Source organism: Chiloscyllium plagiosum, unplaced genomic scaffold (genome assembly GCF_037043375.1).
Source record: "Chiloscyllium plagiosum isolate Xiang-an unplaced genomic scaffold, Cpla_swu_hap1 HiC_scaffold_5, whole genome shotgun sequence".
NCBI lineage: Eukaryota > Metazoa > Chordata > Chondrichthyes > Orectolobiformes > Hemiscylliidae > Chiloscyllium > Chiloscyllium plagiosum.
Window position 1 is genome coordinate 44324791 of NW_028270143.1, and position 23754 is coordinate 44348544.

A 23754-nucleotide genomic window follows, 5' to 3' on the forward strand; every position below is an offset into this window, starting at 1 on the left:
TTGTCATCAACTCCACTTTTCTGCCTGTTCCGCACATTCTTCAATTTCCAGAGCCTCACTTACTTTCAATAAACATCCGCAACCCTCTAAGTTCACCTCCAATGATTCACACTGAGTAAATACAGTTATAATCTCAATCCAAACGATTGGGCCCATAACATGCAGCTGTGTCTGCATATTCCAATGATCCCAGGGAGGGGAACAAATCTCTTTGTGACTACCCAGTTTTTTAATGCAGTCACAGAAAATGGGTATCACTGGCTAGCATTTGTTGGCCATTTCTAATTGCCGACCCCTGATTTCCCTCAAGAAAATAGCAATGAGTTGACTGTTTGAACTGCTGCAGTCCTTGGGGGTGTAGGATCACCCGCAGTAATGGTAGGGAGGGAGTTTCAGAGTTTTCACCCAGCAACACTGAAGAAAGACAATATAGCTCCAAGTAAGGATGGCAAGTGGCTTTGAGGGAAACTTGCTGTTGACGTTGTTTCCATGCATCTGCAGCCTTCTTTTTGATAGTGGAGGTGGGAGGCTTGGAAAGCATTGCCTAAGGAGCTTTGGTGAGTGGGTGCAATGCACCTTGTAGATGATATACATTGCAACTCCTGTTCATTAATAATGGAGGTACTGAAAAGTTAAAGGTGTTGGATGGAATGCCTATCAATTAGACTATGTTGTCATTGATGGCAATATAGCTTCCTGAGAGTTGTTGGAGCTGTACTCATTCAAGTCCATAGAGAGATTAATCTATCTCTCTCCTAATTTGTGCTGAGTAAATGGTGAACAGGCTTCAAACAGTCAGGATGCAAGTTCCTTGCCATCAAATTCTCAGTTTGTGATCTGCTCTGGTAATCACAGTATGTATATGGCTTGTCATTTCAGTTCTTAGTTAATGATAGTCCCTGAGTTATTAATAGTGGAGGGTTCAGTGATGGTGAATGTTAACAGACAAAGATTGGATTCTCTCTTGATGGAAATGGTCAATGTCTGGCTTTGTAAGGTACAAATGTTAATTACCACTTATCAGTCCAAGGCGCAATGTTGTTCAGGTCTTACTGTATTTGGATACAGACTGCTTCAGTATCTGAGGAGTCACAATGATGCAAAACATCATGTGGTCATCAGTGGTTATTGCCATTCTGACTTTAGGATGGAGTGGATGTCATCGATGAAGCAGTTGAAGATGATTGGGTTTAGGATACTGCCTTGAGAACACCTGCAGTGATGTCCTGTTGCTAAAATGATTGGCTTCCAACAATTATATCTATCTCCCTTTGTACTAAGTATGACTGCAATCAGCAGACAGTAAACCCTTCCCTGATTCCAAATAATTGTAGTTTTAGTAGGGATCCTTGATGTAACATTTTGTAAAATGTAGTCTTGATGTCAATGGCAGTCATCCCTCACTTCCCTTCTGGAATTCAGCTCTTTTGTCTATGTTTGTACCAAGGCTGTATTGAGGTCAGAAACTAAGTGAGCCTGTGGAGCTCAAACTGAGCACCAGTGAACAGGTTATTGGTGAATAATTGCCAATAGATAACACTGTTGACATCACCTTAGTGATGACAAAGTTGACTGATAGGGCAGTAATTGGCCCACTTGGATTTGTCCTGCTTTTTGTACATAGGTCGGACCTGGGCACTTTATTCACATATCACAACGGTTTTGTAAAAGTTTAGATGGGGCTACAGCTTGTTCTGGGACATAAGCCTTCAATTCAGAATGTTGGCAGGGCCCATAGCCCTTGCAGTATCCAGTACCTTCAGCCATATCTTGACACACACAGAATGTATAGAGTTGATTGAAGGCTGGTATCAGATGTCGGGAACCTCAGGAGGAGGCAGAGATGGTTTGTACACTCGGCATTCCTACCTAACGGAGGCTGTAAATGCGCCAGCCTCATCTTTTGCACTTCTGTGCTAGGCTGCCCTATCATTGAGGATAAGTAATTTGTGGAGTCTTCTCCTTCAGTGAATTATTTGATTGTCCACCACCATTCACAACCAATGTGACAAGACTGCAAAGCTTAAATCAGATTTGTTTGTCACTTAGCTGTATTTATTATTTGTTGCTTATGCTATTTATCACACTAGTAGTCATGTGTTATAGCTTCATGAGGATGACATCTCATGTTTAGGTATGCCCGGTGTTGCTCCTGTACTGTTCATTGAACCAAGTCCCTGGTTTGAGGTAGAGTCGAAAATATGCCAGGCCATGAGGCAACAGATTGCGACTGAATCCAATTTGGCTATTGCTAATAGTCCATACTGCCTCATGAATGCAGAGTTGAGTTGCTAGATTTGGTCAAAATCCATTTCATTTGGCATGGTGATGATGCTACACATCACAAAGGAGGGCAGAAGGTGGTAATTAGCAAGCAGTTTATTTGTCCATGTTCGAACTCTTACAATGGGTCTGAAGTCAAATTTAGGACACCCAGTGCAACCCCTTCCTGAGTGTATAGTCCTCTGCTGCCATCTCTAGTAGGTCTGTATTCCCATAGGACAGGACATATGCAAGGACATCAATGGTAATGGTGGTGTATGGGACATTGTCTGTCAAGTGTCATTTCACATGAACATCAGGTCCAGGTTATGTCAGGCTATTGCTTGATTAGACTGTGGGAGAGCTCTCTAGACTTCTCTCTCCAAAGCACTCTAAGCCCCAAGATGCAAGAGAGAAGATTTTGCAGGATCGACAGGGCTGCTTGTGGTTCATCTAATTGTGTTCCTTTTGTCAGACTCTGCAGCAGCTAAATACAACAGAGTGATTTACTGGGTCATTTCAGACAGCGTTTAGACATCAACCAATTGCTGTGGATCTGGAGTCAACTGGAGGCTAGACCAGATGAGGATGGTATGCTTTACTTCTCTAAAGGATATCTGAATCAGATGGGTTTTACAAGAATTGGTTTTATTGGACTAGCTTTTAATTCCAGATATATTAATTGACTTCACCTTTCATCATGTCTTCATTGTGGAACTCATACTAATGTCTACCAGGGCATTAGCCTGGGTCTCTGGATCACAGTCCAGTGACAGTACTACTTCATCACTTCCTTTTGCTGTAGCTAATGCATCCTGAGCTTCATTATTGGCAATGACTTTGATATCTATCATCGAATCAACTGTTTCTGTTTCAGGTATTTCCAATCTTGATTTTTTCATTGCAAATTTAAACTTGAAAGTTGATCTTTGCCTTATTCATCTTCATTCTGAAAGACTCTTTTTTTGAGTAGCCCTGCAGTCACTTGCTCTTCCTTTGTTCCAGCAATGAGTGTGGTCTCATGTGCATACCTGAGATTCTATATACAATAGGCCTCAAATGACGCTGTTACTATACCTTTCTGGTTAATTTTTCTTGCACCATCATATCATCTTCTCTCAGCTTCAAACAGAAAGGGTGACAGAACACACTGCATTCCAGTGACCACTAAACCTTTGTGGGCAGCACTTTCATTTCAAAAATGAACCCAAGCACTATTTCTTCACTGCTAACAGGATAATCTTTTAGGCTCATAAATCTTCACTGAACCTTTCAATGGCTCTGATATCTTTCCAACACAGTGGTGCAGAATTGTGTGCAATGCATTAGCTCAGTTGTTTTGATGCCTTTAATTTTAAGGCACTTGTCAGATAAATTGCCTTTGGTTTTCACAATCTTTAAGTTCCAAAACAAAAAGCAAATCACACTATCACAATGCTTGTGGCAGAAAGGAAGATTATTTGTCCATTGTTAAGCATGCATTTGTTTAGATGCTGACAGCTAGTCAACAGTTGAGTCTTTATGCACTGATAAAAGAAGGCTTCCTATTTACTGAAGCATGGAATGCTGCAACACAAGGATTGGGAGGGCAAGCTGAGGCATGTCAATGCCATCCAATGTCAAACTAACAAATTTATCAGAACCTTTTATCCAAGTTACAGGGTATTGTTCATTTCCTTTGCAGTCTGCTTCATTTTGCAAATTTCGATATTTGATGTTGTTTCAGCTGATACTAACCTCGCAATACTATCTGGTTCTTTAAAAAGAATGAGCAAATTAAAGAGATTCTGCACTATATATATTTTAAAGTCATAGATTTCCTTACACATGCATGTGCAATATATAGCTAGAACTTAAGAAAATCCTGAACCAGGACTTCCATGTCCCTTTTTTACTTCAGATTTCTGAACTTTCCATTTAAAAAATAGTCTACGTTTCTATACTTTCTATCAAAATGTATAATCTCACACCTTGTATGCCATCTGCCACTTGTTTTTCCACTCATTTAGATTACTTACAGTGTGGAAACAGCCCCTTCGGCCCAACAAGTCCACACCGACACGCAACCCATCCCTCTACATTTACCCCTTCACCTAACACTACGGGCAATTTAGCATGGCCAATTCACCTAACCTGCACATTTTTGGATTGTGGAAAGAAACTGGAGCACCCGGAGGAAACCCACGCAGACACGGGGAGAAGGTGCAAGAAGGTTTCTTGTAAGTGTTGCCTAAGCTTTTATTGATCAGCTATAAAGCAGTGTGTTACTGCATTTTTTTTCCAAACTACCATTCACAAGCAAATTATGTGTAACTCAGATACAGAATATAAGTGAGCTCTACAACCTATTTAATCTGCACTGCTGTATCCATATGACACCTATTGAATTCCACTCGTTGTGTCCTTGATTTCTTTTTCAATTAACTATCAAATAGGCCTTAGGAAAATATCTATGGCTTTTGTCCTAATAACAGTTTCCGTTGTGAGAACTCCTGTTTTCTAACCATCTTCTATAATGTGTGTATTTGTGGATAGATAGCTATTACAGAGTCGCCTGAGGCGGGAATTGAACCCGGGTCTCTGGTGCTGTGAGGCAGCAGTGCTAACCACTGTGCCACCATGCCGCCCTAGTGAAAGTCCCTCTATAGCCTCCCTACTTCCTCAACACTAATGGTCCTTCGCCTATTTTTGTGTCATCTACAAATGTAGTGACATGCCTTCAGTTCCTTCATCCCGATCGTTAAAGTATAATGTGAATATTTGTTGTCCCAATACTAACCCTTGCAGAACTCCACTTGTCACGAGCTGCCATACTGAAAAAGACTCCTTTCTCCCTATTCTCTGTCTTCTGTCAGTCAGCCAGCCAGCCAGCCAGCCAGCCAGCCAGCCAATCTCCTCTCATTCTTCAAAACTCTCACAAATATGAGCTCAGTTTGCTTAATCTGTCTTCACAGTATATTCATTCTGGGAAGAGGTTTGGGGTTTCTTTGTTCATTCCCCCTCTGTAATAGCTATCTATCCACAAATACACACATTATAGAAGATGGTTAGAAAACAGGAGTTCTCACAACGGAAACTGTTATTAGGACAAAAGCCATAGATATTTTCCTAAGGCCTATTTGATAGTTAATTGAAAAAGAAATCAAGGACACGAGTGGAATTCAATAGGTGTCATATGGATACAGCAGTGCAGATTAAATAGGTTGTAGAGCTCACATCTATTCTGTAACTGAGTTACACATAATTTGCTTGTGAATGGTAGTTTGGAAAAATGGCAGTAACACACTGCTTTATAGCTGATCAATAAAAGCTTAGGCAACACTTACAAGAAACAAAAGCAGACAAGTGGAAGATGGTGATTTTAATGTATTAGAATCTGCTGGATATTGGTTTCTATTTCCACTTGAGAGTTGAGTTGAATGGGTAATTTCAAAGTGTATCAATCAAGTGCTGCATCTCTCTTCTGAGCTTGTTAACCCCGCCCCCCCCATCCTCCAACAGATTCTTGTATAACTGTAGCCAGATTTGTCCTGATGACTCCATGTGCATTTTGTAAGAGAAAGCTGCTAAATTTGGGCAAATTGACTTGACTACCCAATGATAAAGGAATTGTAGCTTGCAAAACCTAAGAAGCTTAAATTTGATAATAACTATAAATGGGAACAAAAACTGCAATTCACCATCATCCATAGGGCTGTTAAGGTGCAGTAGTAGTGTCCCTACTTCAGAGCTGGAGACTCGGTTTCAAGTCCCATTTGCTTCAGAGGGATGTCATAACATCTCTGAACAGGTTAATTAAAAAATACCTTTATCACAACCACATCCATTGACTGTATGCAAGCAACATTCCAGCTGAGGGCCCTTGTGGTATAGTGGTAGGGTCACGACCTCTGGGCCAGAAGATCTAGGTTCAAGTTCCACTTACGTCAGGTATATGTAATAACACACTTGAACAGGCTTATTTTGGAAAATAGAGCCAAATCCAGCTTCATGCTCTTTAATGAATTGAATGAGTCTAATACTCATCGAGAATAAACAAGCCACTGATTGATTGGAAGAATCTGAATGGGTCCAATATTTAGAGCTAGCTCATTTAAAGCTAGCTTCTATTGCTGACAACTAGCTAACACCATTTAAAGAGAAATGCATTGCTGCTAGAGCTGCCGACAGTGTGTATGAAGTGAATCAGACCTGCATATCTCTGAATATTGGCACTAGATGACAGAAAGTTGGCTTGAAAGTTTTCAGAAGAAAGTAATGACTGCAGATGCTGGAGATTAGAGTCGAAAAGCACAGCAACCAAGGCAGGCAGCATCCAAGGATGATGACCTGCCTGACCTGTTGTGCTTTTCCAATGCCACACTTTTCAACTCTAAAGCTTTCAATGCTGCACCAGTGGTCTTTGTGGAGTAGGTAGCAAGCCGTAACCCTTCATTCGCAGGGCCCCAGAGGGCTTAGAGATGTATATTTAGAAGCTAGTGAGAACAGATAAGTATGGTGGGTCAATGCCACGACTCAAAACTTGAGGACCTAAATGCAATGCCACAAGAAGTTCAATAACCTCATAAATAGGCAGATCAGTGAATCTAAATTCAAATGTATTACCTTATCAATTGCACCACTGGTCTTAGATGGTGCTTCATTCAGTACACTCTGATCACACAGTTACTCACAAATGATCTCCAGCAGATCAACTAATATTGTTATGTTCTACTGAAGCTCCTCAGCCAGGAGACCTGGGTTCAAGTCCTACCTGGCTCCAAAGGTGTGGAATTATATCATATCACAGCTTGATTTGAAACAATTATTATAGGGGTTCTTGTGGTGCAGTGTCCCTACCTCTGGACAAGGTAGCAAGATTCAAATCCACCTGCTCCAAAGATGTGTAACATCATCTTTGAACAATTTGGTTAAAAAAACTAAGTGGCAAATCTTAGTGGTTTGGTGCAAAAGAAAGACTGAAGACAGAAGATCTTCGGTAAACAGAACAGATCTGTGTCCAATTAACCAGTGTTGTGAACTGGCAGCCCAAAGGAGAATGGATGAAAACCACTGCTGGTATTAAGTATTATTTTCTTTGAACTTATGATAAAACACCCATTGAACCCTTGTTCACTTTCCACTGGTGGCTCTATATTGTACTGATGGCACATTCTGCGGGCTTTCAACCATAGTATTGACTTCCAAACTGCATAATATTCTGACACAGTTCCCTCTTACAAGACAGGTTTGTGTACAATTGGCAGCAGAACTTAATTGGACGGGGTCAGGTGCACCTTCACATCCTAAACCTTATAGAGGAGATGATGCCGGTCATCACAAGAACACCTATTTCTGAGGATGTGACTAACAGCAGGACTGAAACCACTGAAGATGATGGCATCACACTATTCTTTCATTATTGTTGCCCCTCATTCCACACACTTCATATTTTAAAGCTAGATGATGCAAGTATGTTCCTCCTTCTTTCCCTTCTCCACACTACAATCTTACTTTGTACATTTCTCCTTCAGCTACCCAAGTACATCCTGACAAGACAAGGCAACAACAAGAATACATTATCCTGCTTGTAGCTGAGCTCAGACACTCATACAAATCCAATTTTTGAGGGTAGGTAGGATCTATATGTGACAGACACCAGCCATGAGTGACATGCATCAAGGCTGGGGCAATGATAGAGCAGGCACCAGTATGCTCAAGAATAGGGTTGCTCATCAGTCCTTCTTCAATTGGCTATGATGAGGACTTTAGAGGACTAGCCTACAGAGGAATGCTGATAGAAATGTACAATGAAGAAGGGCTTGGTAAATTGGGAAGTCAGCAACATTCAGTAAAGGGTATGCAGGCATCCGGCAGTAGTTTGACACAGGGCTTTGGGCAGAGCTTGAAGCCCATTCTTTCAACCGTGGACATGATGGCCAATTATGTTCACACATTTATCCATCCAATAGTGATGCAGTGTGTTTCCACTGCAGCACAAGCAGCCTTCATCAAACATCTGGGTGCTGCAATAGAAACTAGACTGCAATCCATTGCCTTGATAACAGGTGCTTGCCAAAGGGCTTGCACAGTCTCATTGCAGAACAGCAGTCTTTCTTCCAAACGAATATTCGGATTCTGGAGGTGACACCCCAACAATGTGGCATGTGTATCATGGAATCCAATATGCTTCTCCCTCCTCTCTCTCTCTCTCTTTCTCTTTCTCTTAGCAAGGTTGCATTTACTCTTTCATTACTCCAATTCTGAATCCTTGCTGCTGCCTGTCAGTCCAGTGGACCAGACAACTGTTGCCCATGTAGCGATAGTCCAATGATCAGTTAGACTTTCTACTACTACTAGAACTTCAATCACCAAGGCCATCTGCAGGCAGCCCCATTGAAAGTCAGCAACATTTCATCAGTCATGTTACAGACACTGGAATAGAATTGCATAGGACAAGCAAAGGCACTAAGAAAACAAGTACAAAGGGAATAAATATGGGTAATTTTCTGAGCTTTGTATACATTTCAGAATTATTTCTTTTATTACTTTAGTGGGGAACGTGTATTTTTGAAATCAATGTGATAGTCATGACAGCGTTGCAGAGAGTTATGCAAGGGGAACTAAAGCAACGTGAAGCATGCAAGAAACCCAACAACCTTGATACCTGATCTGCTAAGTCCTGCCAAACTCCTCATGAGCAGCTCAAGCAGCAAGGCTTGTGCTGTCATGCTGCAAGTATGGATTTCATTATATATATAGATATATATGTTGTGTCCATGTGCATAGATTGCACACCAGGAAATCATTTGCCACATTTTCTATGGATAGCTCTTGTTGCTCAGTGGCTTCCACATGTTTACCATGGTAGTGCAAGTGTAACTGGGTAACAGAATACAGGCATTAGGATAGCTGCCATAATATCTGGAACTGGCCTTCATGATTTGCTATGGTCACACTAAGATTCAAAGATTTATTTGAACTTTAATTGTAAGATTTAAGTCAACTTTAATTCAGGCTTGAGTTTGTGGGAGCCACTCTAAAGGTTTACTGATCTTGAATAGTTACAAGACCCATCCAAATACAAAGCTTTACAGAATATATTACATTTACATAACAAGTACAAAAGAAATAACACTTCATAAGACCAGCAATCTTTCAGTCAATCCTCTCTGGGATGCCAGTTGGCTTCACTGAATAACTGAGCATGGGTCTCCTGTTCTATTGACTGAAAATCATTTTTGGCCTACCTTCTTGTATCTGAACCACTAAGAATTATAACCTATTTATTATCCCTTGGTAGCTACTACCTCCTGAGCACAATTAGAGGCATCCTGATCTCTACTTGGTATGAACAGTTCATGGTTAATCTTGGATTGGGTAAGTAGTGGTCTGCCCAGTTCTTGTTTTGTTTCTTTAACAATGATGGTCATCTTCACAACATAATTCTTACTGCCTCCTCGGTCACCCTTTGACATGTCAATCACTGTGTAGGATTATCCCTTTCATAATACCTTGTACCTTTCAACTTACCAACTCCATAGACCTTTACCAAGATAATGTAGGACCAATGAAGAATTTGTGTGTCTGCTTAGAATATCCTTCCCAGTGACTAACTATAATCCCAAATGTCCCAATTGATACATCTAAATCTCTAAAATCTAACAATACCATTTGAATAAAAGAACTATGTGAGACTCCATAATACTGTAGTCTAAAACAAATTCACTGGTTATTTCTCAGAGAGCATAAAGACTAGACCTATTATGTACTTTGTTACAAACCTAAACAATTCTAAAACACATATACAGGTATGTATTCTAGTCAGCAGCAGCTTATTTCAGAGAGTGAATTAAGCACAGAAAGGGAGAAACGGATTTTCATCTAGTCCTATATGTCTTCCTGAGATGAAGTCAAACACAGGGCCTGGAATTCAAAGTGTTGCAGTTGCCCATTAATATCTTTAAATTAATGGTGATCAATTTAATGCTGCATTCTCCTATTGACAAAAATACAGATTGCTAGAGGTTAATTGCATACATTTCTATTTCAAGGCAACAGATATAAATTGATGCAAGTGTCAACAGAAGTTGTACATGTTAATAATGAGTAATAACTAATGTTAAAAGCTATGTCAAGTATTGACTATACCACACGGTATTGGACTATCTTTAGAAGTTTAAGTACATTGAACTAGGAGTGCCACTTCGTTCATAGTTTGATTGTTTTGAATATTGTTTTGCTACTGGAAACCAGCATTATGAAGAATTGGAGCAACACTAACCTGACCTCTTCTAACCTTTGGAATTAGCCACATTTTAATCATGCAGCTCCATTGTTTAACTGGTTGATGATGAGGTTGATGTCAAGGAGGATGTCAAGGAGGATCTCCAGGAGGTGAAGAGCCAGCGAGCCACACTCTTTGCCTCTGAGGCCTCCAAGATAACCTTGCAGTCCAGAGACCGCTCCATGGATGAGTGCTCATGTTCTTCTTCCAGAAGGTACACAAGGAGAGGTTTGTGCTCAGCAATCTGAAGGAAGAAGATAGCTCTGTAACATCATCTCAGCCTGACATACTGAGGATCAGCAAATCCTCTTATGCCAGTCTGTGACATAAAGCCCACAGACAGCGTGGTCCCCCAATCATTCCTGTCCTCTATCATGGAGGTCTTACACAACAGCACACGGGAGAGAATGGACCATCTGTTATCTCTAGATGAGCTGAAGGGCCTCAAGTCCTTAGAAAAGAATAAAATTGCCAGAGGAAACGGCTTACTAGCGAGTTGTATTCAGCTCTGTGGGACTTGATTGGCCAGGACCTGCTGGAGGTGTATGACAGTATGATTCTGTCAGGTAGCATATGTGAATCCTCATCTACAGGCAGAAGGGGGACAGGGAGAAAATTTGGAATTGGCAACCAGTCTCATTGGTGACCAAAATCCTGTCTAAGGTCATCGTCATCTGGATCAGGTCTGCTCTGGGATCAGTGATTCACCCCGGGCAAACCTGTGCTGTACCAGGCAGGACAATCTATGAGAGCCTCGCGTTCCACAGAGATATGATTGCCTACATGCAGAACGGAAGGGTGGATGCCTGCCTCATCAGCCTGGAACAGAAGAAGACCTTTGACAGGACATCACATACCTACATGTAGGACATGCTCTCCAAAATGGGCTTAGGAGAGGAAATCTGCAATTGGATTCATCTGCTCTACATCAACATCATTAGTGCACTCTCTATCAATGAATGGGAATCAGGAAGTTTCCCGATCAGATCTGGAGTCAGGCAGGACTGCCATCTCCAACCTGCCTTGTTTTTGTATTGCATAGAGCCTTTTATTGAATCCATCAGGAAGCATGCAAGCCTGAGAGGAGTGACTATTCCAGATCAAAGCCTCCCTGTACACGGATGACATCACCATTGTCTGCTCAGATCTGCTGTCAGTGGCCTCGGGAGTCATGGTAAATCGAGGCAAGAGCAAGGCCATGTTCTTTGACAACTGAACCAACCAATCCTTTATCCCCTTCACTGTCAGGACAGATTACCTGAAACTGTCACACACCTCTTGCTGGGAAGTGCCTTTGCAAAGTAATACTGGAGAAAGAAGCTGTAGTTTTTAATCAAGGTTCATCCTGAGCAGCTCCATGACACAAAACTCTGTGCTCTATGGTCTGTTCCATGGAATATACACCAAGACAAACATTAACCGCACCTGGAGGACCATCAATTTGATGAAAGTTGCTCTTGGGTCTGCCCGAAACTTGTTGGTCTCGCAGAACAAATTGGTCTCAATCGAGTGTTGCAGACTGGAACATTCCAAAGGCTACACTATGTGCTGAAAGATGCAGTAAAGCATGGGAAAACTGTCACCAAGGTGCAATGGGGAAAGACCACTGTCTGAGGTATTCCTGCTAAAGTTAATGGGGGATCCACTCAGTTATTGGAACTTCCTGGTGCCTTAATGCATGTAAATTTATCTTGAATATGTAAAAGGTGCCTTTGGTTGGTTGGGATAGAGTCAAACTCAAATGTTTGTTTGTTTACTTGATGTGCTATTCTACCAAACCGAACTGCATTCGTGACAAGGTATATATACAAACATATTTTTTATGAAAAACATATATTTCTGAAATTTTAAGAAACTTAGCTTAAGGTAATACTCTCTTTTTAAATTTTGTTTCCTCATTTTCCTATATAGATCACTCCATGTAACACAGACAGTTGAGTAGGATGGCCAGCTGTTTATCATTCTTGGAGAAGTCCTAAACCCAGCACCTGGTAATAAATCTAAGTGGAGACATTGAATATCTACAATCTAGTACGATGTTGTGAAAACTAACATTAATCCAAGGAACACAACTCCATAATGGCATGCACTTGCGCTCCACCAAGAAAGGTGGATTTGATGATAGGATACCAGCTTCTGTGAAGTCATTTCACAGTCCATTGTGGGTCGACCCACAATGCCCTTAGGAAGAGCACTTGGTTTCCTTCCAACTTTCTAAACAGTTAATAATGATGTACATCTCTTCTGAATTTACACCAATACAAACTTATAGAAAAAAATATTTGTGGTTGATATCAATTTTTTGATGCTCAGAAGGTAACACTTTGTTTTTGTGATGCAATAAAATGGTTACCAAATTGTGCACTTGGATATTCTGTAATGTGAAACCACCAGCCTAGTAACTCCCATTTAATTGCATAGTGATTATATCTGAAATTCTGATCTTTCTCCAGCTCTTTCATAACCAGGGCAGCAGGCTTAAGTTGTTTACATGCATGAAATGCTCATTAAAGCACAGATTGATCAGCACATGAATTATACTCTACTTGCACATTTCATCAAAAATCTGATCTCCTACTCTAGCAATCAAATTATTAATATGCAATTCAAGATGCAGGATGCTATTCTTGGAAGATAAATTTCAAAACCCATGTGCTTTATCATTCAACAAATTTCTATAACTTCTTTATACTGTTTTGCAAAATGGTCCAAATGTAGATCAGTGAAATATATATTTATACTGCATTTCTTCTGAGGATAACCACCATTTCCTCTCTCTCTCTCTCCACAGGTCACGAGACTCCTTAGAAGACATGAGGCACAGAGAGCTCTCAGGCTGCTGTGGTTTTATCTGGGTAAATTACATGTTTTTCTTGTTACAACCTTGAAAATAAGTACCTCATTTTCAACTGTAAAGGAAGCCAAGGGAGCTGATCTACTTAACGTGAAAATGAAATATGGATAGTTAGACTTGAGACAATGCTGTAAAACTCAACAAATTGGCTTGGAAAGCCAAAAATGCTTGCCTCTGAAGTTACCTTTGTCTTTAAAAAAAAATGTATAATATATTCTCATACCAATGTTAAAAAATAGAACCAATTAGCTGTGACAACTTGACATTCAGGAATACAAGTACAGAGATTACAAAAGAAAAATTACAAATGCTACAAATCCAAAATAGAAAATGCTGCAAAATGTACAGTACCTGAAAGAAATCAAATCGGTTATAAATTTCAGATGGAATAATTCATCAGAATTGATGAAAGCTCACACGCAGAATATAGCAAAGTCATCACCAACTAACCTATTTACTGACCAGCTCTGATTGCTTCTACCTTACTTTTATGTTGGTATCATAATTTCACTGTGATGGAAAACACCTAGCAATACATTGGTACCACCTAATGATTATACCTGCTAGAGGAATGCCACCGATTCAGAAGATTCTACACTATTACAACTTGCAGGACAGCGTACCTGAGACTGATTGATAGCTGTATGATTACCATGAAGCGGAGACTGGCGGTCCTTCTCCTTGTTGTGCCGATTGCTTTGCTTACTGCGTTGGAGTTGCTGCCTTAACTTGGCAATCTGCTATAATTGGATACAAATAAAGCAAAGTAAGAATTTATAAGCAGATAAAATAACTTAAATGTTGGTAATAATTTAACTGGCAATAATTCCCATGACATATCCCACTCACTTCTGCAGATGATAAAAACAATGCAACTTAGAGAGAAAAAGGTTGAGAGATGACTTAATTGAGACACGTAAGATAAATCAGAGAATTAGATGGGGTGGAAAATGAGAGTCTTTTTCCTCGGATGGTGATGGCTAGCACGAGGAGATATAGCTTTAACTTGAGGGTTGATAGATTAGGACAGATATCAGAGGTAGTTTCTTTACTCAGAGAGTGGTAGGGGCAGGGAATGCACTGCCTGCAGCAGTAGGAGACTTGCCAACTTTAAGGGCATTTAAATGGTCATTGGATAAACATATAGATGAAAATGGAGTAATGTAGGTTAGATGGGCTTCAGATTGGTTCCACAGATCAGCGCAACATCGAGGGCCAAAGGGCCTGAACTGCGCTATAATGTTCTATGTTCTAAATGACCAGGCCGCACTTCCAAATGGAAATAGCTGGATATTCCACAATTGTAATTTGTTTATATAAAAGGCATATAAGTAGAATTATGGTCAAGCCAAAATAATTTAACTTTTTGATAGTTTCATTAAGATGAATAGAAAGACAATAGAAAGGGGGAGGTGATGGCTTTGTGGGTGTTTTTTATTATTGGACTGTTAATCCAGAGACCCAGGTAATGTTCTGGGATTCGGGATTAGAATCCCACTATGGCAGCTGGTGGAATTTGAATGCAATAAAAAAAGGTCTGGAATTAAGAGTCTAATGACAACCACTGTTGATTGTTAGCATACATGCTAGCTCTCTGCAAGAGTAATTCTCCCAGCTACTGCTCTCTTGCCTTTCTTCATAACCCTATAGAATTTCCTTTTCAGATAATGAAAAATGCAAGGTTAGGTTGACTCTGTGAATGCACACATGCAGACATCAGACTCCAGATGCAAACTCAATAGATATTTCAACTGAAAAGTCAGCAAGAAAACTGAAGCAATTAAGTTTGATTCAACAGTAAGACTTTTTTTCCCCCAATGCTCAATAGCATATAGTTAAAGCACAATTTTTCAAACCTTCTATCCTTTACATCAATAAACATCTTTACTTGGTTCAAGATCAGAAAGGCATGCAAAATATTACTAGGTCTCAGAAATGTCACTCTCGAGATAGAAAATGCACCTCCAACTGTCTATTCCCATTTCAGAAAAGCACTTTATTTCAGCTTGGTTTCCACCCTCATCAACTGAAATCTCCAACGTAAGATACAAAGAAATCCAAAGCCTACAGTGTTCCATTTGCTCTGACTAACAGTAAATTAAATATACATTAGTCCATCTATAAACATTTGACTGATTACAGAGAAACTAATTCTTAAAAATAACAATTTAGACCAATTTTCAATACACCAGATAAAATTGTGACATCTGTAAGTATTAAATCAGCTTTTAACAGTAATTAATGCAATAACAGAACCACACTGGATATACAATAGAAATAGGATAGATGACATAGTGCAAACAGCAATAGCTTAACATAATACAACTAATTTAATCAGCAGAATTCAAAACATAATGCTCAGTTCCCAAGAGCCACTCTGAGTGGCTCCAGTTTAATTGAAATCTAATACATTATTTTTGAGCAGATGCCATGTTAGGAGCGACCACTGAAGCACAAAGAAATTAAAAATACATTTATTGGGGGTGGAAGAATTGAGGCAGAACAGTTAAATAAATTCAGAGAGTCAACCTAAGCTTGCTGAATCTAGATTACTGCAGCATTAGTCAAGACATTGTAAATTTAAGCTGTTGACTTATGACAGTACAATTCATCAAGTTTTTCTTTGCTTGTATTAATAATAAGCTAGCCAGATCAAATTCATGTGACAACAGTGTCTACAGCAGGTGTCTTATGCTGTACTTATGGTTATACACCATCAGGAAAAACAAAGGGCCGCAATTACATGAATTCTGCTCCTGTCCTGCAAATTGTGGCTTCAGTCCACTTCAGAGAAGGAGAACAGCAGTGTTCCTTGCATGTTCTAACTTGTAGGAAACATATTCGTATCTACAATTTACTGACCACAGCAGAGGAGCACGCAACACTGAGAGAAGGCCAACTCTATATCTCGAGTTATTCTGGCCAGGGAGATACTGAAAGAGGTTGTGTGACCTTCAACGGGGAAAGACAACTGAGATTGAGCACAGGAAAATGTTTATTTCTTAGTTTTGAATGTAACTATTAACCAGTTATTGGGAGTCCAAAATAAGCAATAGATAATCAACTGGAATGTATATCAATTTCACTGTTCTGGGAGAGATTTTAAGTTAAGATGTTATTTTAACAATTTCAACTAACCAAGTTTATTAATAGCAATACTCTGCAGCTAAGAATAGTCAGTTGTTAAACATATCATACAATAGCAACTATTTACATATAGCTTTTAATGTACAGGTCATTCTCCTGTAACATGCATTTCGTTAATGCGAATTCACTATAACAGAATTGACGGATTGGGGACACTGTTTCTGAAGCGCGAACTTTTAAAGCGTGTACTGGTTATAACACGATTCTGGTCCCATTAGTTTAAATGGAGTTGCTATTATGTGATTTTCTTATAACATGGGATTGCATGAGAACAGAATTACCACATTATAGCAGAACTGACTGTAAAAAAAATCTGAGATGTACTAGGCCACAGGCTGAGAAGAGAACAAGTTGTGTCAGTGGGCATGAGAGATTACAGTTATGGGCAGCAGCTGGTGACCATGGAGTTGAAAGCAGCCAAGTTTGCTAGATGTGTTGGAAACATTCCTGCTTCTCCTAGTCCAACAAACAAACTTATGGAATTAGCTTTTCTCACCTCATTTCACCTGCTGAGTTTCCAAGGGTGAGTTAAAATGAAGAAGTGTTTATATATGTTGAAGATGTATAGCCAATACAACTTGCTTCCTAACAGTGAATGGTTTCTCCATCCTCATCCCATCATCAACAAAACAGGAAATAGACAGACTTGTTTACTGGGTTGGGTTTGAATGCTTCACTAGTTTTAGCTTCGCACCAAGTCTAGCCCACCAATCCTTCAGAGTTAAAATTACACACCCAACCCCTCTAACAAAATTACTTGAATGTTCGGAATTACTATTTAATTGATCCACCCTGAATGGTTATGAAATACATACTTCAGAGACAAATCTTGCAGGGGAACTCTTCAAGGACTTTGACAGCATCATGTCTGCTCAATATTAATATTTGTAAAGAATGGAATCATTTTGAAATTTTACAGAATGCCTTACTGAATTCACTTTCAGGAAATGCAGATAACATGTACAAATATTCAAGGTGGCCTTTATACCCAATAAAATGCTTCTTTACCCAGAATACGAGACAACACCACAAATCTGGATCAGGAAAACCTTCAAATTCCATAAAACCAATAGGGCAGACACACGCAACCATTTATACATTGTGAGGAGATGGCCAAGGTGCAATGTTTCTGAACAAGACAGACAGACATTCAGATAACATTTTGGGAACCCTGGGTGTGATCCCACCATGGCAGATGGTGGAATTTGAAATCAATAAAATCTGGAATTCAAAGTCTAATGATGACCATGGATCCATTGTCGATTATTAGAAAAATCTGGTTCACTAATGGCCTTTAGAGAGTGAAAACTGCAATCCATACCTGGTCTGGCCTACATGTGACTCCAGACCAGAACATTGTGGTTGACGCTAAACAGAAATCAGAAGTGGTCTAGCAAACAGTCAGTTGTATCTAGTTGCTACAAAATCTCAAAAAAATGAATGAAACCAGATGAACTATCTGGCATTGGCAAAGGCAACAGAAATGACAACAACAAACCCAGCCCTGTCAGCCCTGCAAAGGTCTCTTCATTAACATCTGGGGGCTTGTGACAAAATGGGAAGATTTGTCTTGTAGACAAGTTAAGCAACAGCCTGACATAGTCATACTCACGGAATCATTCCTTACAATGTCCTAGACAACCTCATCACCATCCCAGAGTATGTCCTGTCTCACAACTAGCACATGTGGAGAAAAGTGATATACATTTGGGAGGTAGTTGCCTTGGGAGTATTCAACATGACTCCAGAAACTATGAAGTCTCATGGTGTCAGGTCAAACATGGGCAGCTGAAACACTGGTATCTGCCCAAGGTGAAAAATTGCCCAGGTATGTCCAATCTGGGCATTTACTGTCCTGTCAGTGCCTCCGCCCCTCCGCCCCCAACACTACTCTTGATCATCAGTAAAGTATTATGAAACATCAGCAATAGTGTTATTAGTTAGCACTTGCTTGGCAATAATGTGCTCACCACTCAGTTCCAGAGGTAAAAACAATGACTGCAGATGCTGGAAACCAGATTCTGGATTAGTGGTGCTGGAAGAGCACAGCAGTTCAGGCAGCATCTGAGGAGCAGTAAAATCGACGTTTCGGGCAAAAGCCCTTCATCAGGAAAAAAGCTTTCTCCTGATGAAGGGCTTTTGCCCGAAATGTCGATTTTACTGCTCCTCGGATGCTGCCTGAAGTGCTGTGCTCTTCCAGCACCACTAATCCATTCAGTTCCAAAGCTCATTATAGCCTTGGTTAGAACATAGACAAAAGAGATGATAGCCAGGGGTGAGGTGAGAGTGACTGTATGAAGGCCACAATTGTCTGAGAGTATATGCATGGCTATTTTCTGATTGAAACCAGCTAAACTACAATTTGGGAAGGTTTGAAGAAAACACAATAAAAAAGATAACACAGAAAACAGACGAAAAGAAAAAGGACAATAAGATGACAGAAGTTAATTTTGACCAGAATCTTTGTATCTTTGAGACATAGGATTCCTGAAATATTTTGGGTTGAAAGGCAAGAAACGACTAAGGACAGCCCGATCAATTACATTTCATTTGAAAATTGTGTTTTGTAGAAATGGAGACGACACTTCTATGTTCTTCTGTTAAAGACAGTGATACAGTAGAAAGTGGAGTAGCTGTTTTTTGGTGCTAGATTTGAAATACAGCAGTGCACTAATAAAGTTCCATAACAAAAATCATTTAATGTTCTAGACAATCACTCAAGAAAAGTTAAGTCCCCTTATTTTGTTGTGATAACTCTTCCCAGTCACTTATAAATTGAGGTTCCATGTCATTTTGTAACCTAATGCAGTTTTTTTATATTCATGCAAACTCACCTATGACCACGTTCATTAAAATCATGCTTTAAGTTATCGATTTATTTTCTGCACACAGGATGCTCCAGCAATAGGTTTTCAACTTGCTTTAAAGCCTTGCAACAATCTGCATCAGCCTCGTGTACAGGTCATTCTGTTATAATGTACATTTTGTCAAAGCAAATTTGCTGTAACGTGAACATTTAAAACGTGTGTTGGCTGTAATGGCTTTAAACACCATTTCTAAAGCGCGATTTTTCTGTAACACGGAGTTGCATAAGAACACAACTATCATGTTATAGAAGAACTGGCTGCACCTGTATGCCTATATGTACACAACCTGTTTTTTGAAGACCAGTCTTCCCCTTGCTACCCTTCCATTAGTGGCTATTCAATTAGCCCAGTCATTAGAAATATTTTTCCAACCATAGCATAAAACTCTGTGCAGGTGTGGGCAGCCCCTCGAGGCTGCTCTGCAATTTCACACAATCATGGCTGACTCCATCTTGGCTTCAGTTCCACTTTCCTGCCAGCTGTCCATAACCCTTAAACCCATTACTAATTAAAAATCCTAAGTTTAATCAATGTCCCAGCATTCACACACTCTGGGGTAGTAAATTCCATGGATTCACAGCCTTTTGAGAAAAGTAATTTCTCATCTTTATCTAAATCTGTTACCCCTGAACTTAAAACTATAACTCTCATTCCAGACTGCCCCGCAAGAGGTCTACGTCAACTTTGGCAATCCCCTTTAGTATTTTATATACATCAATTAGATCTCTTATTTTTCTGATTTCCTGAGAATATAGGCCTAAACTGCTCAAATTCTCTTCATAAGACTATCCCCTCATCTCTGCAATTAATCTAGTGTGCCTCCTCTGAACTGCCTCCAATACAACCACATTCCTCAAGTAAGAGTACAAAATTATACATAATTCTCCAGGTATCTGCTTGGTAACTTTCTTCCTCATTCCAAAATAGGCTCCTTCAACCACCTTAAATTTGAGATTGCATTTGCCTGCCAAACTGCTAAGCCCCCTTCCCTTCCCTTGAATTCCTGCCCACTTTGTATGCTCTCTGCTCAGGTTCCTCTAATCCATTTCAAAACAGGTCACAGGAAGTAAGGAACATTATACATACATTAATATAGCTGTAAGTTGTCTGGTGGGGCAGTATTGTGCAACAAGTCATCAGTTATGGATCAAAAACAGACAATGTAGCAGAAACTCAGGAGGTCTGGCAGCATCTGTGTCGAAGAAGTCATATTTGTCTCTAAATGTTAATTCAGCTTCTGTCTGCACAGATCAGAGTTTCTCCAGCATTTTCAGTTTGTGTTTCAGATTTCCAGCATTCTTTTACTTTTACATCAGTCATGAGTGTCTAGAATACAAAATGATCATTCTCCAAAGCAATGGGATTGGTTGAATAGCTCTTTCAAAGACTAGCACAAACGTGCTAAGTCAAAAGACCTCCATCTAAGATGTAAGATTTCAAGAAGGTAAACAGCACCATTAAATCTGTTAATAGCATCCACAGACAAAAGTTAGAAAAATAAACATATCACCATAATAAATTGTCAGCATCTAGTAACCATCAGAAATTGTAGCCCTTAAAGTATATTGACAAACACATTCCAAGCAAAGTATATGATTAATGACGGTTCCTTTTCTTCATATGCAAAGGTCCTTAAAGTTTTGCAGTGTAGTTGGAAAACAACTTATACAACATTTGAAAATCTGAACAGACACTTCACAATCATAATAGTTCCAGAAGGCATTTAATGAAGTGACTGAAGATTAGCGCAGAAAATAGAAGCTCATAGTGTACCAGGTAGCATATTAGCATGGATAGATTGTTAGTTAGCTAACAGAAAGCAGAGAGTAGGCATAAAGTCTGTTACAGGTTAAAAAAATATAGGAATGATGAATCTGAGGATGGATGCAGGTATCTCAACAGTTTATAAAAATGACGGATAAAGAACAGAAAGTACGGTTGCCAAATGTTCGATAATACAAAGATAGATAACGAAGTTAAATAGATGGGCAAGAGCTAGCAAATAATGTATAATATGGAGAAATGTAAAACTGTCCATTTTGGAAGGAAGAATAAGAAAGCAAATTATCTAAAATGTAAGGCAGAGCTTTATGGTGTATGGGGATTTGGACTTTCCAGTTCATAAATCACACAACGTTAGTATGAAGATACAACAATTAGGAAACTGAATGTTATTATTCATCATGAGAGGAACTGAATACAGAAATAGGAAGCTTATGCTAAGTTTTGCACAGCAATGGTCACCTTATATCAGGAAGGATATAAATGCACTGGAAATAGTTCAGAGAGGGTTTACCAGACTAACAACTAGAATGGGAAGGCTGTCTCTCAGAGGAAAGGTTAGACAGGCTTGGCTTGTATCCACAGGAGTTTAGGAGAATAAAAAGCTATTTGATTGAAATACATAAAAGTCCTGAGGGGTCCTGGATTGTATGAAGAGAAGACCTAGAAGAGAATACTCTAAGGAGAATCTAAAATTAGGTGTCACTGTTGAAAAAAGAACAGGGGACACCCAGTTAAAACAGAGAAGAGATAATTTTTTTCTCGCTGCAAGGATCATGAGTCTTTGGAATTCTTCCTAAAAAGGTGTGCAGGCAACACCTTGACTTTGTTTAAGGCAGAGGTAGATGGACTATTTTTTTTTATTTTCAGGGGTAGGAAGGAATGGGGATTTGAAAATACAACCAGATCATCTATGATCTTACTAAATGTGGAAACAGTTTAAGGAGTTGAATGGCCTATTCCCATTCCTTGTTTGTATGTTTGGACTATTAACCGCCACCAGGACAGAACCCCACTGGTCCTCACCTACCACCCCACCAATCTCCATGTACAGCGCATCATCCGCCGTCACTTCCGCCACCTCCAAACAGACCCCAGCACCAAGGATATATTTCCCTCCCCTCCCCTATCAGCTTTCCGTAGAGACCACTCCCTCCGCGACTCCCTTGTCAGATCCACACCCCCCACCAACCCAACCTCCACTCCCGGCACCTTCCCTTGCAACTGCAGGAGGTGCAACACTTGCGCCCACACCTCCCCCCTCACTTCTCTCCAAGGCCCCAAAGGAAACTTCCATATCCGCCACAGATTCACCTGCACCTCCACCCACATCATCTACTGCATCCGCTGCAGCCGGTGTGGCCTCCTCTATATTGGGGAGACAGGCCGCCTACTTGCGGAGCGATTCAGAGAGCACCTCTGGGCCACCCGGACGAACCAACCCAACCAACCTGTAGCACAGCATTTCAACTCCCCCTCCCACTCCACCGAGGATATGCAGGTCATTGGACTCATCCACCGCCAAACCACAACAACCCGACGGTCGGAGGAGGAGCGTCTTATCTTCCGACTGGGAACCCTCCAACCACAGGGGATGAACTTGGACTTCACCAGTTTCTTCATCCCCCCTCCCCCCACCTTGTCTCAGCCGGATCCCTCCAGCCCGGCACCGCTTTCCTGACCTGCAGTCTTCTTCTTGACCTCTCCGCCTCCATCCTACTCCGACCTATCACCCTCACCTTGACCTCTTTCCACCTATCACATTTCCAACGCCCCTCCTCCAAGTCCCTCCTCCCTACCTTTTATCTTCTCCTGCTGAACACTCTCTGCTCATTCCTGAAGAAGGGCCTGTGCCCGAAACGTCGAATCTCCTGTTCCCTGGATGCTGCCTGACCTGCTGTGCTGTTCCAGCAATAAAGTTTCAACTATTAGATTTAAGCAAAGCTGTAATTAATCTTTTCAGGTGCCAGTTAAATATAAAAAAAAACATAGATATCTTTAATGCATTGCCATGCCTGTTTTAAACAAACATCCCAAGATATCTAAATCTTGGGATTTGTGGGCGGCACGGTGGCACAGTGGTTAGCACTGCTGCCTCACAGAGCCAGAGACCCGGGTTCAATTCCCGCCTCAGGCGACAGACTGTGTGGAGTTTGCACGTTCTCCCCGTGTCTGCGTGGGTTTCCTCCGGGTGCTCCGGTTTCCTCCCACAGTCCAAAGATGTGCAGGTTAGGTGAATTGGCCATACTAAATTGCCTGTAGCGTTAGGTAAGGGGTAAATGTAAATGTAGGGGTATGAGTGGGTTGCACTTCGGCGGGTAGGTGTGGACTTGTTGGGCCGAAAGGCCTGTTTCCACACTGTAATGTAATCTAATCTAATCTAATCTAAAGTCCTTTATCCTCCCTAGTGACAGACTTGTGTATAAGATCATCCGCTTAATAAAGTAACTGAGAAAATTAATGAAGTGTATACTCATTCTTGCTAAATAGCTAGCTGAGAAAATCAAATTCAATTCAGTCTTATTTCATCTTTATCAATCTTGCCAGATCATCTGATAAACCATTAATCTGTAGAA

The 23754-nt window shown here is 40.4% G+C and overlaps 1 protein-coding gene across 6 annotated transcripts in view; it reads right to left on the reverse strand.

Moving 5' to 3' along the window:
• The window catches only part of LOC122549809 (glucocorticoid-induced transcript 1 protein-like), a 233773-nt gene that overhangs the window by 77237 nt on the left and 132782 nt on the right, over positions 1 to 23754 (reverse strand). For 5 of the 6 annotated variants that reach the window (XM_087987128.1, XM_087987125.1, XM_087987126.1 and 2 more), the window contains one exon: positions 14006 to 14122. The exons of the other annotated variant lie outside the window; for it this stretch is intronic. In XM_087987128.1, the coding sequence (XP_087843254.1) occupies positions 14006 to 14122 (117 nt within the window). The remainder of the gene's footprint in view (positions 1 to 14005; positions 14123 to 23754) is intronic. 6 annotated transcript variants of the gene reach the window in all.